Source organism: Lepisma saccharinum, chromosome 10 (assembly GCF_977018435.1).
Source record: "Lepisma saccharinum chromosome 10, izLepSacc3.1, whole genome shotgun sequence".
NCBI lineage: Eukaryota > Metazoa > Arthropoda > Insecta > Zygentoma > Lepismatidae > Lepisma > Lepisma saccharinum.
The window spans coordinates 88858358-88877639 of NC_139238.1; the positions used below are offsets into that span (position 1 = coordinate 88858358).

The following is a 19282-nucleotide window of genomic DNA, read 5'->3' on the forward strand; positions in this document are numbered from 1 at the left end:
ACGACTTTTGATGGACCATTTCCATCCCACGAGAGGTCTCATACATTTCCTAACGGGACACGGTCCCTACGGTCAACACCTAAATAAGCACAACCTCAGACAGACTGATAAATGCCTGAAATGTAAAACCGAGACGGACACACCGGAACATAAAGCCTTCTTTTGCCAGACATCAAACAAACAAATCAAAGATTTAAGACAAAAGCTACCAAACTTCAACACGTACCAGTTAATAAGAAATCCCGAGCACTTTGCGTCACTAAACGACTTAACAAACCTGGTGTCGAAAGAGGAACATTCCCTCTTCAAATCCGGCATCACTCACCTCCCCATTCAACCCCTACCTTCGGAATGTAATATACCCCCCAGAAGATCACAAAGAATCCACCTTCGACAAACTCAACAACAGGACATCCCTCCTTAGGACTAAGATCACCAAGAGGATAATGAAGCAGAACGTACCACAGGAACATCAAGAAGGAGACACTAATACAGAAGACAGTGATACGCCAAAACGAAAAAAGGTTACGCCTCCCCGGAGAAAGGCAAAGGATAACACTGCAAGGACTCGACCTAGGAACCAACCGAATTTAACCCAGATTCTTCTTTTTCGTTTCTTTCTTAAATTGTAATCTTACACCCCCTTCTTTATTCTCGTTACTAAACACACTGCAAACTTCTCTCACTGATTCTTGACAATTCTCTATATTTCCACTACCGAACGTACTAATGTACCCGATACTTCCCAGGAAATCCCTCCCTACTTCTTCCCTTCCTGATGATGTCCCAGGTACCAACCGTCGTACCAATGTTCATCCCAGTCCGACCAACTCTTGCTGGTCTCCCGCAAGTCTCTTTGCATCAGGTACCACTCGTTCTTTCATATCTCTTCCTACTATTAATACGTACATCTCAAAGCCAATAATACTCTCACTATCTCAAACATAACATACTAGAACATAGACCCTGCTTAACATTCATAGAATCGTGTTAATGTCCATTCCTCATCTCATCCATCAACACTAATGCACACGACACACAATAAAACTTATCCTAAGAAAACATTACCCACCCAATTACACACTTATGTAATTTCGTATCTGTGATCATAAATAATATTAATGTTAAACACTAACACTTATTTACTTCCTACTATTTCTAACCTTTATCTTAATCTTCTTACCTTGTAGAATGATGTGAAACCAACTTTGTTCAGGAAAACCGAACAAATTTGGTTCTTCACACTGGGACATTCTTGCCAATGTCACAGTGAATTATTGTAATTAAAAAAATAATGGAAATCAAGGATGAATCAAAGAAAAGCGGGGGAATCCGTAAAAAATTCACGGAACTGACGCCCTGGGTTAATTTTCAGGTACCAGGGCATAAGCACATACCTCCGAAAGTAGCTTGACTACTTTTATCCGTATACATAAAAATAATAATCGTTCTATGTAACCATATCTTGTATACTGTTTAGGAAATAAAATTCTTTGTTTTTTATTGGTAGAATTACCAATGTGCCAATGTTGTCACTTTATCGGTATTGGCCAAAATTTAAATTAATATCAGTCCATGCCTAATTTCTATAATCTGTTATTCGATCCCACAGTATTTTAATGTGCTAAAATATGTTTTGCCATTTCTTTACTATTTTGTGTGGAGATCAAATACATAATAAATAATAACTGAATTTCGTACATATTGTGGTGATGAGATTTATCAATTAAGAGATGCAAGGTTGCATTTGTTTTAACATATGTACCACTGGAGAAATGTGGTGAAAAGTGCAGGCTCAACCAGGACTCAAACCTCTGTGTCTTCTCATAAAACTGCCCTGCCAACTGAGCTATGTAGCAAACCCCATTTTTTTCCTCAACATTTTTAGCAATGTGGAAATTATCTTGATCGGGAATATTTACTAGCGGGCAGCAACCATACAAAGTATCTCCTAGTACAGAACTGAATATTAATATACTTTTTGACACCAGAAATGTGCAATCAGGTAGCCTGTCCACAGCAATTTTAATTGTTTGTTCTAAATACTTTTTTAAAAATTTAATTTGTGTGTTGATGTTGGAGCAGAGGCTGTTCGCTACTCATTGGCATTTTTATTTCAATTCTCGAAACACACATTAATAGGGAAAAGAATGTGTTTATGGACAATTTACGTACTATTATCTCTGCTCTTTGCTGAATTACAGTGCATTTCAAAAGTTATGTAACTCTCTTTCATTGGTACTGTGAAAGCCATTCTTGATTTTTAATAAATACTTAACATTCTTACTTTATACAGGAAGTTCCAGAAATTAATTAACGAGACAAGTAAGAGTTTTTTCCCCCCACAATAGTAATTTTGGACAAGAAAAGGTAAGAATTTTTTTTTCACAGGGTCATAATTCAAAGATTGGAGTGATGCCATTCTTAATCTGTGGTTTGTGACCAATACTTGTGTGCAATGCGTCGAGGCACATATTTTTTGGTAAATAAAAAAGCAAAAATTTTGTACAAAAACAAAACCAAATTTGGGTTAAAAAGCAGGAAATAAAATAAAATTTCGGTGTTATAGCAGTGAAAAATCTGTTCAAAAGTGGTATATAAAATGACATTTTGGTTTTAAAATTGTAAATATAATTCTAAATTTGATTTTAAAACTGCATTTATTACACAAAATAAGCACATTTAAGTAGTTACCAGAGTATTAAATTTATTCCTGTATAAAGGGATTCATCAATTTTCCGTGAATTGCATAACTTGCAGGATAATTCAAACTTCAGAAAGTTTGCGACTGTAAACCTCTTGATTGTATTTCGTGACAAAACACTGTGGGAAAATTCACCCCATACCTTTCAGAAACATGAGAAATTAACATTACAATGAGTTATTTAACATTTTGTGTTTTTGCCAAAAACTAAATATGTATGCCTCTAGCAATGCGTGATAGCTGTGGGGGAATAGCAGTTGTATAGGATGGGTTAAAAAGTGCTATTTTGGGGTATGTAATCTTGGTTGGCCACACCAGCAGTCTAGAATTTTGTGAACAGGCACAGATAAGTATTGGCTAAACATTTACATGAAAATCATAATGTTGCCTAGAAATTTCAGTTGGGAACAATCCTGAGTTGCACCTGATTACCTTGGGTTGACTCTCATATGCTCCATTCCAGTTGTTCTGATATCGTGGAATACACACACATATGCTATCCTGATTTTTATCTTAGTGTTGACAGGTGCAACAAAATTTTCCACCAAAAGTAAGCTTCAGAAGGATTTTTTTAAATATTGTTTACCCTTTGATTGGCCAGTACTTAGACATGCCTGCGCTTATTTACAAAATTCAGGACTGTCACTTTTCACTCATCCCATATGACTGCTATTCCCAAAACCCATCAGGCATTGCACACGGCCTATGTTGGTTGAAAAATAACAGATTAGCATGGCATCGGTAATGGAATATAAATTCTGCTCCCCTCTAAATTCGTATTCTGGAGGGAAGAAAATTCTCTCAGACTTGGCCCCGTCGCTTAATTTCTGGAACTTCCTTTGTAGACTAAAGTGACAATTAAGTATTATAATGTATTTTGAAGGAAGAGGCTGATGTAAATACCACTTATGGCTTTCAAGTTCAATAAAAGCTCTGTTGCCCAAGTTTTGAAATGCGCTGTATTACAGTTTACGTGGGAATTGTTGATGCAATCATTAATCATGGAAACACTTGGCATTAGGAGTTATCACAAACCTGGTCTTGATATCCAGTAGGTATTCCACTAAAGTTCTACAGACCTTTTGATTATTTAAGTAAGTTAGAACATTCTGGTATTTCGTGTTCAATACATGAAATTATGGTGTGGTGTTTTTCTCCAAATTTGTATACAAAATTCTATGTAATGCATTATTTTTTTATATATATATACTTTGAATTTTTTGTTTTGATGTGGGGCAAAGAAGAAGATATTTTTTACATTCAATAAAACTAAGAAGAGTTTTACTCACAGTGGCTCAGTATATACAACTGATAGTTGTCTATAAGAAGTACAAATTAAGGTGAATTTAAATGAGAAAGTATTTAAACCATAATTTTGAGGTTTTCGACATACGGAGGAGGTAAAATTTGGGAAGTGAACATCATAACGTTCACTTGTTGACATGACCCAAATAATCAAGTTCATTTTCAACTGATATTGACTTACTTGTCTCTCACTGGAGCAAAGGGCTGCAACAAAGTTTTGCCAACGGGTCCTATTCTTGACCATTACCATTTTCAAGCTAAGTGTCTGCCTTGAATTAGCAGTTTCAATAATAATGTAATATGAGGATGCGGATTATTAGCCCATTAGTCACAAATGTTCGTTGGTTGAATTTCTCCGTATCTAGTGCTCAAGAACGTCTGTTGCTCCGATGTGATGATCCTGTTTAGAGTCTGTTAAAGTGCGTTATTTACTGAACGCACTGTAGTTTGCTGTGTAGACTGAGAAAAATATATATTTGTAAAAATTTTAGGATAAAAAGTTTTAAAAAACAGTACACACATTCACGGGGAAAATATAGTGAATTCTAATTATAATGAGAGAATGTGTGTTCATTCATCATTGTCACAGTCAATGAAAACTGACAGTAAAGAAACATAAACAAAATACAAATATGTAACAAATTTTTCCTTTAATTTCCCATTCATCTTCCATATGAGCTCAAAACAAACCTTCAAGAAGTTTAAACGTTTTGAGCATCCCCCCCCCCTTACCCCATTGGAAAGCTTTTCAAGAGCATGTTGTAGATAGGAATAATGAGTTCAACAAGGAATCTTTTGCTTTCTCTCTTTTAAGGGTGGGGGAAAATGCATTTTGAGAGAATTTACAAGTAGGGAAATGAAGTGAAAATTGTTTCTCTGACCAACATAACCACCACACTTCAGTGTACAATCAGGTTCTAATAATACCATTTACTTTGAATATATATATTCACTATGGGGTTCTTTGAACACCAGACTCTTGTGTTGTCAAGATAAAATTAAAAAAGTATGTAAGGATAAAATTTAGGAAAGTGTGACTGGAAAGTTGACCACAATACTTCAACCTCAACACACTAGAAACAAAATTAGACTCTTCCATTTGGTTTTTAACTGTTAGCTGGCATTTTATTTATACCACAAAATATTCAACATTGACATGTAACTTGTCAAGTGCAGTATGTTTACACAAGCATAAGGCTACACTGAAAGTCAAAACAAGAACCCTCGAGTTCTTGTAAAGGGTATGCTGTTAGAAGCTTTCGATTCACTCATCTTTTCTGTTTTTAAATCAATATCCCCATTTTCACTACACCTCAAAAATCTGATCTGCATTTGAAATAATTTTCCAAAAATATTGAAAGTGCAGATAATGCTGAAATCCAAATGAAGGACTTAATTCGTTTTGGCCGAAAGAATTTTTCTGAAATATTTAGTTTCTTTATACAAAAATATACAATATTTGCTATCTGTTTTAAAGCAGTAGGCATTCTCTGTATTCCGACTGCTTCTGTATGTACTGTTCTGAGCCACTGTGAGTAATACATGCTTGCTCAATGTGTATCTGAGCCTAGAAAGCCTCATAAGTGTGTCCAAGGATGTTGTGTTCTGTTTAAAGCTTTATAACATGATTTCCTTTAGTCTCTTGTTGCTCCAAGTTGATACAGAATGTAGATGCATAGGTTTGTAATACAGTGTGTGTGAAAGCAAAGAACTTGGTTGTAGCTGTGGTAACTATAATTTTTCTCATGTCATTAGTTCATGATATGCATATCTAACTTATAATATAACGCTGAAGAATTCACATATTAATACACTGGTTATTTAACAATTTGGGTGTGGGATGTTCCATGTAGTGTAAATCTATGAAAAATGGAATCTTTTTGTTGTAGGTTCATAGCATTTTATGGCAAGTTGTGTGTGTGAAAAGAATTGATTGATTTGGTGTCAGTTGCTAGTGATGCTGAGTATGAAAGTACGTTGAACACAATTACCTGGGGCATTTCCCATTTTCTGCCTCGACCAATTCTGTTGCAAGAAGACTAGAGGGACCACAAGGAAAGGAACTTTCGGCCCCTATCTGCGATTCCACTATACCCCTGAGCAAGGAAATTTTAATAGTGCTCACTGTGTCATTTTTCACTAGTACACATCTAACACCTGGAATGGAGGAGGAAAGACTGTCTTCAACAGGTTTTGTTGTTGCATTAGGGGCATTCAACACTGTAGTTTTTTTTTTATTCATTCACATGGAACACGACCACTTTTCTTGGATTGCCCCATTAATGGAATTTTTGATGCACAGATTGCAATGTTCAGACACTCAGTCATATTCAATGTAATGCCGTGAAACAGGGGTGGTTGAATATATCATTCAGATTCGCTACAGAATATATTACATTAGATAAAATTCCATATTTAATTCTAGGAGTAGGTTTAGAATTTGAATTCAGTTCATTCATAAAACGTATCCTCCACTGGGTTCCCCCAATCTGTCATTCTGGATATGGTCATCCGAATCTTTGATGTGAAGTTTTGAATTATTCGAATCTACCTTTTCACTTACGTCCAAAGCAGAGTGGTAATCGCAGCGTGCTAGAATACTAGTGGTTCCAGATTCAAATCCCAGCCTGGGTATGGATATTCTTTGAGAGTGCTCCTTTATTACTTTCGTCATATTACTCATCCTCATCTTGGCAACCAGCTGAAAGTGGCAAAAAGGTGAAGTAAAATAAACCAAATCAATCAATATAAGCACAACTTGCCTACAGATACTGTAGAACCATGTGTAAAACAAATAGTATTCCAGTTATTTCTGTGTTCAATTGCAAATTGTTCAGCTACTTGCTTTTTCTCCCCCAATGAAGGTATATGCAGATTGCATTGTAATGACCTTAACGTAAAATTTGCTTGGGCATGCTTATGGGCTGAGTTGCTTAAGCATTCCTTCTTTTGCATGTAAACGTAGAGGAGATTCATCAGCTCCTCTTTTCCACTTGACTTCTGGTGTCTGTCCGTCACCTTTTGGCAGTGTTTACAGGGAGAGGAGCTGATTAGATTTTTGTAAAAAAAATGTCTCCTTCTTCCCACAGTCCTGAAGATGTTTCCTGTGGTTCAACCCGTGCCTGGATTTTTCACAGGTGGCCACACTGGATACTATGGATCAGGAAATGGTTATGGTGGATCGTACAGCAATTCACACAACCAAGGTCCGGATTGGTGGGGAAATTGAACTACGATGAATGATAACCACCATCTTGGCGGCACTCCTCACCTTTGAATCATCTGTGTAGTTAGAACAATCTTATTGTGCTCTGTAGAAGGATGGTGGGGATAAAGAAAAAGCTGCTGGTATTATCTATATCATTTTTGATTTTTTTTCCAAAACCCTTACACCATTCAGAAAGTTTTGAGCTTTTTTACGAAAACTTCTGATTGGTGGATAATTGTCTTATTAATCTATCAGCTGGTAATCATTATAAGAGTGCATCAGCTCCTGACAATTGGTGTGTAGTATTAAATTTCAGCAGGTGACCAGTTGAAATACGATTCCAAGGTATGAACAGTCAAGTCGAAGCATGTAATTTTGCAGGGTTGAGATATAGTATGCGTACAAGCAGTTGTCATACATAGCTTGTTTACAAGTGGCATACAGATTTCATTATGTACTTGTGTGCAATAACTGCCATTTTTTGTCTGACTTGCAGAATCTCGTAGTTGCAAGTGTTTCCACAGTTGTTTTCTGATCGAAACATGGGTTTTTTGTATTAGTTGTTTTTCTAAATAGAACAACACTTGCAAAGTAAGTAAGTCATATAAAGATGCTACAAGTGAAGCATCACAGGTCGGTCGCACGTTTAATAATGGTGACCTTACTAAGGAACATATTTTCTAACTTTAGGAGAAAAAAAATTGCATCAGTCTTTCAATGAAATCATCTTGCAGTTGGTTTTTTTGGTAGCCTATAATAGGCACCATGTGTGGAGTGCGTGTAGGAGGTTTCAGTTGTGGCATTGTGAATTAATCTTAAGTGTGTAATTTTGTGTTCATTGATCCCCAACGAAAGGGGGAAACTAGAGCAGTAGTAATTGTAAATCTTTTCTGAAATGCAGTTTGAAGGCATGTAATGGTTTAATCAAGTTGTATGTATGTCACCTGAACACTCATACCCAGGCAGTTAGTTTTATCTTGTTACGGAGAGACTGTGTGGACAATAGGGGGAGCTGTTGCATTGGAATATTTCTGTTAATTGATGTTCACTATTCTTACGTACTAATTACACCTGCGGCCTCTGAGCCCAAGTAGTGTGTTCTTTGTGTTTAGTCCCTGACTGTTATGAATTGTTCATATTATATATTATTATTCTTTGAAGTGTGCAGTGTTGTGATGTTCCACATAGAGTGAATCTTGATTAACCAGCCTGTAATTCATCAGCGAATAGGCTGACCTCTTGAAGCTTAGATCTAATGTTCTAGGCTAATTTGTACTTGAAAAGCTGTAACCAGCGTATCATTCCAATGGGTGTGAAGTACAGTACAAAAAATTTTAAGGGGAAAGCGAAATATTGAGGGTAAGGATTTTTTTAATATACAAAATACAGCCCTTGATTAGTAGAAATAAAAAAAATGACTAGTTCCCTGCTGGTCAGGTTGTCAGTATTCCTATTGCACAATTTATATATTTTGCTGCACTTCACAAGTTTTGAATGCAAAGTTTTTACCTGGAGTTTAAGTTAATGTAAATCTTTTTTGAGTAACTCTAATGTAAATCTTTTTTGAGTAACTCTTGTGAAGTGTTATGTGGGGCATGGCATTCAGTACTGAAGATAAAAGCACTTGGTAGTTTTTATTAAATACAGTCAGGGACACTCTCTACGTATATTATAATACATATGCAAGATATACATATATAACCCAGGTTCTAGAAATGTATTCACCAAAGGAAGAAGAAAAATTGTAGAATTAAAATACCTGTTGTACCCTTGCACTTTTTTGCCGTCCCTGTTCACCAATGAACAAGCAATGAGAGTGTGTTAACTTTATATTTATATACAGTCTTGGTGGACTGCCGGGTCCATTTGAATGTAAAGCTCCTGACGCAGGGGCTCGAAAGAGAGGTGAATTATTTTAAAAATATGTGGCCAACCATGTGTAGAGTGGTTGCATATTGGATCAGTGTTGTTTGAGCCATGAACGCGATAACGGTGTTGTATTTCGTAGGGGTTGAGAAACATATGAAGTTATATGGTGTTGGTTTCCTCTTTTTGTGTAAAAAATAATTGCTGAAAGGCTCAAAGAATGCTGAATTTTTTTTTAACAAATGCTGTATTGCAGTATCGTGCAGTTGAAGGCAAGCTCTCTCAAATATCGTGCTTTTGGAACAAAGTGTTTTTCTGGTACATTGTTTGGAGTGAACCAATCTGGTGTTAATTAAAAAGGGGGGAACTTAAAAGAAAAGTTTGGGGGGTGAAGATTATGCAACCGGAATCCATTGAAAGCAAAATGGTTGCATGACAAATGGGAGACCAATTCAAAGAGAAACATGGCAGTGATATATATTCCCTTTAAAATGTTGAATGCCTCTTAAGGGGCAGATTTAATTCTGGTATGTTCAAGATTGTAATCAAAATTGAGTCCTCAAAAATTTCTTTAATAAAAAACATCAACAGTATTGTCAATTTTTCACTCCATGCCTAAGATTTAAATTGTATACACATATATATATATTTTAAAAATGTAGTATATGTGATTCAGGATTATTTATATTTGAATTGTATTTAGTATTGGAAGGGAAGGGAATATTTTTTGAAAGTTCATAGAAAGGGCAAAATGTTGTAGGGAATATGGTAAATACATGTTAAGGAAGCTTGTTGATAGTGTCATACATAGTGTGGTTGAAAAATCTACCACCTGCTCTCAGATCAGTATTTTCACAATATAAAGTTTTTTTTTTGTTGTTTTTTTTAGAAGAATGGTTCTAGGTTATTTGTGGAACCAATTGAAACATTCCATATTATTGGAAATAGTTTCTGCCAAGTATATTTTCAATTTAATTATCTTTATACATCCATACATACATGTACACATACATATTTACACACGCAAGCGTACACGTGAAGGCAAGTGCAGTGTTCATTACTGCACGTCGTCCCTTGTCGAGAACTGTGATTCTTTTTCTGAATAAAACTAACTTACACATGCATCTAGTCCCTGTAGGTTATGTGCACAGAAAAAAAGAAGCTTTAGTTCTTGAAGGCAAAGCCAGACAGGCATTTATTATTATTATTACCTTTATAAAGTATTTTTCCTCCCCCGTTTTTGCATGCTCATTATTAATCATTGTAATTTATTTTGTCATGAGCTACATAATTTAATTTACATTGTCATTTCTTTCTTGTTTTCTTTCAGAAGAGTGCATTTCCATGTTAGAAATGCCTAGCTTATTGTCTGTGATGTTTTTGCAACATATTACTTGTTGAACACCAGTTGGTGTTGTGGCTTTGCCTGTGATAAATACGTGAATTCTCAAATCAATTTTTAAGTGATAAATACGTGAATTCTCAATCAATTTTTAAGGAAGTCTTGCAGCTTCTGTAACGCATGGTTGAACGAGTTCACCCATGACAGCCGTAGGCCTAATAGATTTCATACGGATTCGTTCATCAGCGGCCTCGCGTCATGGTGACACTTTTCATAATGGGCTGTTCTATTTAATGTGAGGCATAAAAAGATAAAACTATATATTGTTCCTCAATAGAATTACACTGCCTCATTTTTTTTTTAAATACTGAGGTGGTGCATCATTTCCCCCAATGTACAAATCTTTTTAAGAATTCTTTGTGTGAATAATGAAAAATCAAACCTGTGAGTGCATGTTGTGTTTGCGTGTGCGAGAGAGTGTAAATATTGCGTGGTAAAAGAGTGGGAATGTTTGTAATTAATTGTGATAATAAAATTATGAGAGGTTCGCTGTGTACCTTGCGTATGCAACAAAAGAGATCCTGAGCCAAGGGAGCTTGTGTCTTATTCACTCTTGCAGTTCAAAGTAGCACAAATTAATTATAAGGCTGTGTGTCTGACGCATATTGTGATAGTAACTTTATAGTTGTGCAGCACACTGAGAAAAATATATCTTGCCAGGTTTTTTTAATTATAATTTTGTCAATAACAATGTAGGATTAATGATAATTGTTGATAGTAAAGAGAAATTACAGTGCAATATGAACATCATTAAGTCTTCCAGTTTTTCAAAGCGTCAGACTTGCAGCTAGAAGGTTTATTGTTAGGAAATTATTAATAAAGAAACACAGAAGGGCACCTACAGGGCTTATGTGCAAGCACTTTAATGTTTTTTCTAAATAAAAAAATTACGTACTTAATTAGAAAATATTGCAGGTGCTGTAAATCAGAATTGCAAGAAATACTAATGGAACAAGTGAAAAAAAAACACGAAACCAGTGGATATGTTTGTTAGTGAAAGATAAGTTTTCTTGTGCATGCACCCATGCGTACCAGGTCATTTCAATTTTCACCACCGAAACACACTGCCAAAATTATTTTTTTGAGAATTGTATGGTGTGTTGAATATAGTTAATGGATTTTTTAAAATGATTAACCCAAGAAAAGATCTTATTTTAAGTCCCAATTAGTTAATAAAAAGGTCCTTCCTGAAAAATGAATGACCATGGGAGGAGGTGATCTTATCACTAGTTGATTATTTATAATGCAGAATTATTCTCTGCGTAACATTTGACCTTTTTATTTCCTAACTTATTTTGTGGGAACTCCCATGATTTTAAAGACAAAGTAGTTCACACCAAATTTCAGGAATGTAGCAGAAATAAATTCAAATACTGAATGAGCACGGAGAGCTGCAACTGCAAATCAGTGTTAAAAATATTGACGAAGGGATGGCAAAATACTCCTATTCTCAAGGTGAATAATTGCATTTAAATTACCTTGTTTCTTTGTAGTACTGTATAAAATTTTGGAAAGAAGAATGAGAATAAAATTCTTTGAAGTATTATCTTGTTTCTGCTTTATATACCCTAGTAGCATCTTTCCTGTTCCTGGCTCTTAGATTCTGAATCGTGGATTCACTATCCAAATCTTCGACCTTGGATTGGGTGAACAAACCTTGAACCCTGGATTGGGTGAACAAACCTTGAACCCTGGATTGGGTGAACAAACCTCGAACCCTGGATTGGGTGAACAAACCTCGAGCAGTAGATTGGTGAATGTGAAAGCAGGTTTCATGAATTCAAAGAGTGCGAAGGGCAATTTTCCCCATGGATGGTGAGCAAAAATGCAAGAAAACAGGAAATCTTCGCTTTTAATTGTTCAATTTCGATTGTTTGTCTATATCGCCTGTTGTCACCAATCCTCTACTCAACAGTATTTCATGAAAAAGAAATCTTTCTGAATGAATTCACTTCATCAGGACACATGGGTGTAACTTTAGATACAAACTTCGGATAGAGGGGGGCCAGGATCGAAAAGTTTTTTCATCCTATAAAAATAGCACGTAGGATTATTTGATAACTTTTACACTTGCAAAATTACAAAATTACTCATTACATTGCTCCTCAAGAAGTTAACAAAAGTACTTTTAAATTGTAAATTTTAAATAACCTAAAAAATTGGGTGGGGAAGGTGTTCTACTTGCCCCAACCAAGTTACGCCACAGGACAAAATTTTCACTGTTAACTTTCAGGGTGTCTTATCAGTCAAGAATATCAAGAAAAAGTCTAGAAATTGTGTTTGTGGTCAGGACATTTTACTATTTTTTACATAGTGAATTTACATTGATGTGTACCTGTACTGGGATTTCATAATATTGAGTATTTGGAAATTTAAATTTGTATCGAGTTGTGGTCAAGATTAGTTCACTTTGCTTCTTAAGAATTACATTTTTGTATGCGTGAAGTTCTGTAAAAATATTAAATAACGTGGCCATTCCCCATGCAGGAATAAGTGTGAAGCATTAATTTTTACATGCATTAATAACACAGGTCTGCGATGAAAAAAAAATGTTTCAACTTGAATGGCTGATTTCTATGTATTTTTTCATGCTGATTATGGGAAAAATAGTAAAAACATTCAGTCACGTACCATTTTTGCGCAAATTTAGATTCTTGGATTTGAACGATCCCACTTTAAACTGTACGTCCAGTCCCGATTAGCCTTACTGTGCATAAAGTGGACTTATAACAACAAATCAATCCAATCCTTTTAAAACTTGAGAAACCACCCATTTAGATACTCCCATGGCGGCGCTTGTGGACTCTACAACATTATACTTAAGTTTATGTAACTCCTCCTGAATTCGCAAATATGTTGCAATAGTGTAAACAATTTCTCTGGCCTGTCCTCTAAGGGGCTTTCCAGATCAGATTGTAGATTTCGTTGAACCCGGCATGATTTTATTTTTGCATTTCAAAAATATGCAGCCAAGAATAAAGAGCAAGAACATTTCAGTGCTTTAAAAAAGAACACAGGTAATTGTGTTATCAGATTGCCTTCTCGTAGCGATTGTTGTACAATAAACAAAATAACCCACACCCCACTCGGCTTTAAAGAAAAAACAGTCCACTGCTCGATGTCACATTCAAAAAATGAAGTCCTTAGCCCAGTAGTTTCTCTTCATTATAAACGTTAACGTGCATGTGTAATACTGCAGTTTACGATCCGCGCACCGCACACATTTTCAATGACCGGATTAAACCAAATGAACCACTGATAAACTGATATGAGCCAGCACCGACAATCTACACAGTAAAAATAGTTTGTCGTATTTGTTTTAGCTTAATTTTGCTGAGTTTGCACCACTCATAGTCTCAAGGCCAGACCAGTACGTAGAAGAGTGGTGGGGAGGATGACATAATAGGAAGTGCTCCGCAGCAATCTGCACATATCGGGACTTAACTTGTCAGGCTATAGTAATGACTGTTATTTTTGCTCTTGCAACATACAAGGGTTCAATCTGAAAAATAGGAAGGAAATCTCATATCCAAACCTACCCTCTGCAGTGCGTCCAATGCCTATTCTGGTTCCTTCACCTCCAGAAACTCTAGAAACCCCGCCATATTCTGAGGGCGAATGTCAAGACTCCGGTGATGATTTCCTCAATGATACTACTTCCAGTAATCCTCAACTCTTCACCCAAATGGAGTTAAACGACTTGGTCAAAGATTTGGGCCTATCCAGAGTGTCAGCAGAGCTCCTTGGCTCCAAATTGAAGCAAAAGAACTTGTTGGCCCCCGCAACTTCATTCTACTGGTATAGAAACAGAGAAAAAGATTTCGTCTCATTTTCAAGACTGAGAACTTGTTTACTGTCATGACATCCCCAGTCTTTTGTCTATGTTCAACATTCAGTATACCTCAGACCAATGGAGGCTCTTCATTGACTCATCCAAGACAAGTATCAAGGTGGTTCTTCTGCAAAACGGAAACAAGTAGGCGTCAGTACCAGTAGGGCACTCTGTGCACTTGAAGGGACGGTATGAAAATTTGACCTGGTTCTGAAAAATGTCAACTACAACGACCACAGATGGATCATATGTGGAGACTTGAAAGTGATAAGCTTGTTGCTTGACCGCAAGCCAGTATTAAAAGAGAAATATAATGACCTGGATGTTCCTAAATTTTCCTCATCTCCCACAACAGCTTCACTGAATGAGTCATTTTGCTATTGCAGTATTAGCCATATTTGGCTGCACTTAACTCTGTGAACAGCTGTTCTCCATTATGAACATTGCCCAAAGATCAAGAATCATTGACAAACATTTGTTGTCTGCATTGAGTTTCCTGCTCACAAAAACTTAATGTAGACATTGAGAAGAGAGTTTCTAGACAAAGGTGTCAAAATGTTCGCACAATTGTCAACAATTTATAATTTAAACAAATATGTAAAATAGTATTGCTACAAAAATGTATGTTTTATTTCAATAAAATACACAAGGATAACCGTGAGTTCTGAGGAGGGTGGTATGTTAAAGGGAATGAGGGTGATTCCCTCCTATGGGTTTTGCATCCTCCGGTTGCTAATTTCGGGCACTTGTCTGGGGGATCTATATGTACAAGGCTCATTTTGAAAGTAACCGCCGTTTGGGTATAAATAAAAAAAAACCACATAGATACAACAAATTTTTACTTTACATCTGAAAGGTACATCTGTCCTCTATTTTTCAACATAGTCGCCATGTAAATTCAAGCACTTGTCATAGCGTTTCACTAACTTACCAATCCCTTCTGCATAAAACTTTGCCGCCTGGGAATTCAACCAACCTGTCACAGCATTTTGAATATTCTCATTGTCAGCGAAGTGCTGTGCCCCAAGCCACTTCTTCATGCGAGTGAACAGATGAAAATCAGAAGAAGCCAAGTCCAGGATGTACAGGGGATCATTAAAAAGGTCCCATTTGAATTGGTGCAAAAGGTCTTGTGTTTGCCGATCAGTGTGAGTTGTGTTTGCCGAACATTGTCATGCACGAACACAACCCCAGATGTCGGCAAACCACGACGTTTTTTCTGTATGGCTCTTCTCAGTTTCTGCAAAGTGTTACAGTAAACTTCAGAAGTGATGGTCGTACCACGTTCCATGAATTTTTACCCAAAGAAATCTTATCACTCCGCATATCTCGCATTTGGTGAGATTTTCGTTGGCAGCACACGCACGGCACTACGATGCACTCACTAGCACAGCTGGAAACTTTACTGAATCACATATTGCGTGACGTGACAATGGTTGCACTCTGCCCACTACTACTAGTGCCACGCCACAACAGCAGTTACTTTCCGAATGACCCTCGTAATTTATATAATATGAAGGTGATGCAAGAGAAAGCACTGGATTCTCCCTCTTGACGAACCCCTTAGTTTTGGGCTTCAAGTTGGGGTTTCGAGATGTGTGGGGCCTGGAGAGTTTTTGACATTTATCGTTATGGGACCCTACTTACGAATGGAGTTTTACATGGCTGATGTACAGTGATTGTGTGCAGTATTTTAACCTTTTCAGCTTCTATACACAGAAGTGTAAATGTCAAGCCAATGTCCCATTTTTTTACCCTTTCTTGAAAAATTGTATACTGTACAAACCTACAATACAACTTACAAAAATTATATGGATTTTTCAGTTTTCAGTGTTGCCATCCCCCAATATATAGGAAAAATATCTCAATTTTGTTTGTTCATTCTTTGTTTTTCCAAATATTTGGTTAATGATGGATTATGATGCCAATAAGGCAACATTTACATTTATTCTGAGCTACAATGTCATGAGCTTTGCAAACCTAAAATAATTTCAATAAAAGCACAATTAGCAAAACTTAACAACCACCAAGGAATAAAGAAAACAAATACAGTTGATATTCCATTGTGGTAATTGAATTGTGTGATATTCTACATCACATAAGAACTCATGTAAAAATCCAATCAAAATTAGTTCACTTTTGTAAAATCTTTAAAACACCCAGTGAGGCATAGACGAACTTCACATTTTTTACACGTGTATGCAACAGCCTTTGATAGCACATCAGTGTCTTTGTGCACACCCTGAGTTTGTTTCTTGTTCAGCACCTAGAAGCTGTTCCTCTTGTAGTTCAAGCTAGCATAAGGGAGTAAGGAGTGATCCTTTCAGGAGAGAGCCAAATCTAAATCTCTCTTCATGGACTGTATTTTGTAGGCTAACAAGGCTGTGGTGTTTGGACCTGCAGCCGGGATAATCTAGGAGTTGTGTCGTCCGTATGTGTGATCATCCAAATGGACATTTCCACTTTGACATGACGTTTTAAATCCATTCATTTTACAGGTAATGACACAAACATGAGATGTGCAAAATATCTTGACGATATTTGTTTTGGTTCTCGAGAAACACGCCTTCAAACACTGCTGAAATTCACCTACTACGTCACGCATTTGAAAACTTCCTCTCCACAGACACGAGGTCCTCTGACGTCATCACTTAGAAATGCGTGCAGGCGGGGCTTCTGCTCGTCCCGTCAACTTAGCATGAGCCGCGGAAGCGACAGAAAATTCACTTATTACTGTGTAAAACAAGTATTTTACAACTTCCAGTGCAAAAATCTGTGCTCCATTTCTTGGAGATGAATTATGCCCTAGCAGTATAGTAGTATTTACTATAATTCAGCCACTCGGTAGAGGGTTTTCCCATTAGGGTGACAAAGCAAACCTTGTAACAGTCAATGGCTGAACACGTGAACAGCCTTGTTCATTGCGAATACATAGGTTAGTTCTGACTGGCAAGAACTTAATGTTATAGGAATGCCTTTTCTGGAATTACAATTATTTTCGTCATAATATTTTCTTGACAAATTTTAAGATAATACTTTTAGAACACACTGGTTTACACGCCAATTTCTGCAATATAAGAGGTGATACGGTATAAAAAGGTACGGTGAGTTTTTAAATTTCCTGCAGTAAATGACAGTTTTCTTCAGTTAATATATATTGCAAATTTTTGTATTTAGCTTACTTTTACGTCGCTTTTCCGTTCACTTTGTTTAACCGCAACGATGAGAACGCATGGTTAATTTATTATGTATCATCTCTAACATCACATTTCTTCCCACTTTTGGCTAATCGCTACAATGAAGATGAATGACTGCAAGCAGTATTCGAAGTCGGGGTGTAGGAGTACCCCCCCCCCCCCACACACACACACACTACCACCAACTGCACAATCTATCACCAAACCTGCCACGATAAGAGACGAACTTTTTCTTCTGTCCCATCTCATTTCCAAATCATTCACTTGTCCCATCTCCTTTTATGAGACGAGACGGAACATGCCTCGTCTCGTGAACAACACTAACATTAACAATAGAAGCATCCCCCTAGCTGTCCCCAAAGTCTCGAGCCAACATCCTCCCATGTTACAATTTCCAGTGCAATGAAATGTCACTCACAAGGAAACAGTCATGCCCAGGTCGAGTCGAACCTGGAACATGCAACTTCCTCAGATAAATCATGAATTTTGTGTTTAATAATTACAACCCCAGTTCATTCCTGATAATTCTGAATGTGCGGTTTGGTTTGCGTATATAAGCAGAATAATATTTAGTTTTCGAGTGCTGTACTGTCGAAACGAGGAGTCTCAAATATATTGATTGATTGATTGATTTAGTTTATTTTACTTCGCGTTTTGTGCCTCTTGGCTAATTTGCGAAGATGGGGATGAGTGATGAAATGGATGAAAATGGACATTCACAAACAACCATACCCGACCGGGATTCGAACCGGGGACCCTTGGCGTCGCAGCGCGATGTGCTAACCACTCGGACACAGGGTCGGGCAGTCTCAAATATATATATATATATTAAAAAAGCTTTTTGTTTTGTATTTATAATGATAAGCCTTTGCATACGTTGTTAATTCTATATTTTTCTAGACTTGAAACGAGAACGAGAATTGCCCTCCCAAACCGAGACGGATGTTTATAAATTGAGAGGAGACTGTCAATGAGACATTTACAAATAAACACGAGGCAGACATTTACAACTCTCAACGAGAAGGAGACCAAGGCTGCCATGTCTCGTTTCGATAGGATCCTTAGTGGTGAAGTTGTGAACCAACCAATTAATGCGTTCGGGGTAACGAGTTGAGGCGGCTTTTATCGCATTACAAAATTCAAAATAATTATATCGTACCATTTCAGTATGGGATATTGTTGTACACATGGGCGTGTATATAGTTCACAGGGGGGGGGGGATGGGTCAACTTTTGGTATGATTAGGGTTGCTTTATTTCGTAAGTGAAAATCCAGGATGCTGCTGGCCGGAAGCTTGTTGGGGAGCAGGGGGGGGAGGGGTGCTGGACCCGACAAAGTTGTGTGTATGTGGTCACACTACTTATTAGTATTGATACTTTTCTGTTCATCTTGTGTCCCTACGTTTTTAAGAACCAAATTTCTTTAATATGATTCGAGGGGGGAAAAATAACTGATTTGACAGTCTCAATGTAGTTTCTTATCGCAGAAATCCCAAAACTATCAGGAAATTGCAGATATTGGTCTGCAGTCCCATCTGGTGTGTGGAATTACGAAATTTCCTTCCCACCGTATCCCGTCCTAATTTAAGAGAATGAAATAAGTCCGAAGGAATTATTTATGAACAAGCGGATAGAACAAGGAAACTGGTAATTTTAGTGAACCAAAAAAGGGGGGGTCGGACCCGTTGAATCCCCCTTAAATACGCCCATTGTTATACACATTATTTCCTTGTAATAATTATACATAAACTAAGTATAGATATGTACTG

The 19282-nt window shown here is 36.8% G+C and overlaps 1 protein-coding gene across 4 annotated transcripts in view; it reads left to right on the forward strand.

Annotated features, from left to right (window-relative positions):
* Positions 1–19282, forward strand: part of bel (ATP-dependent RNA helicase bel) — a 65059-nt gene that overhangs the window by 43942 nt on the left and 1835 nt on the right. For 2 of the 4 annotated variants that reach the window (XM_083130083.1, XM_083130084.1), the window contains exon 15: positions 7099–12029. The exons of 1 other annotated variant lie outside the window; for it this stretch is intronic. In XM_083130083.1, coding sequence (XP_082986209.1) covers positions 7099–7238 — 140 coding nt within the window. In that variant the 3' untranslated portion in view covers positions 7239–12029. Of the gene's footprint in view, positions 1–7098; positions 12030–19282 lie in introns of those variants that run through there. One more of the 4 variants, XM_083130085.1, reaches the window with a different exon arrangement.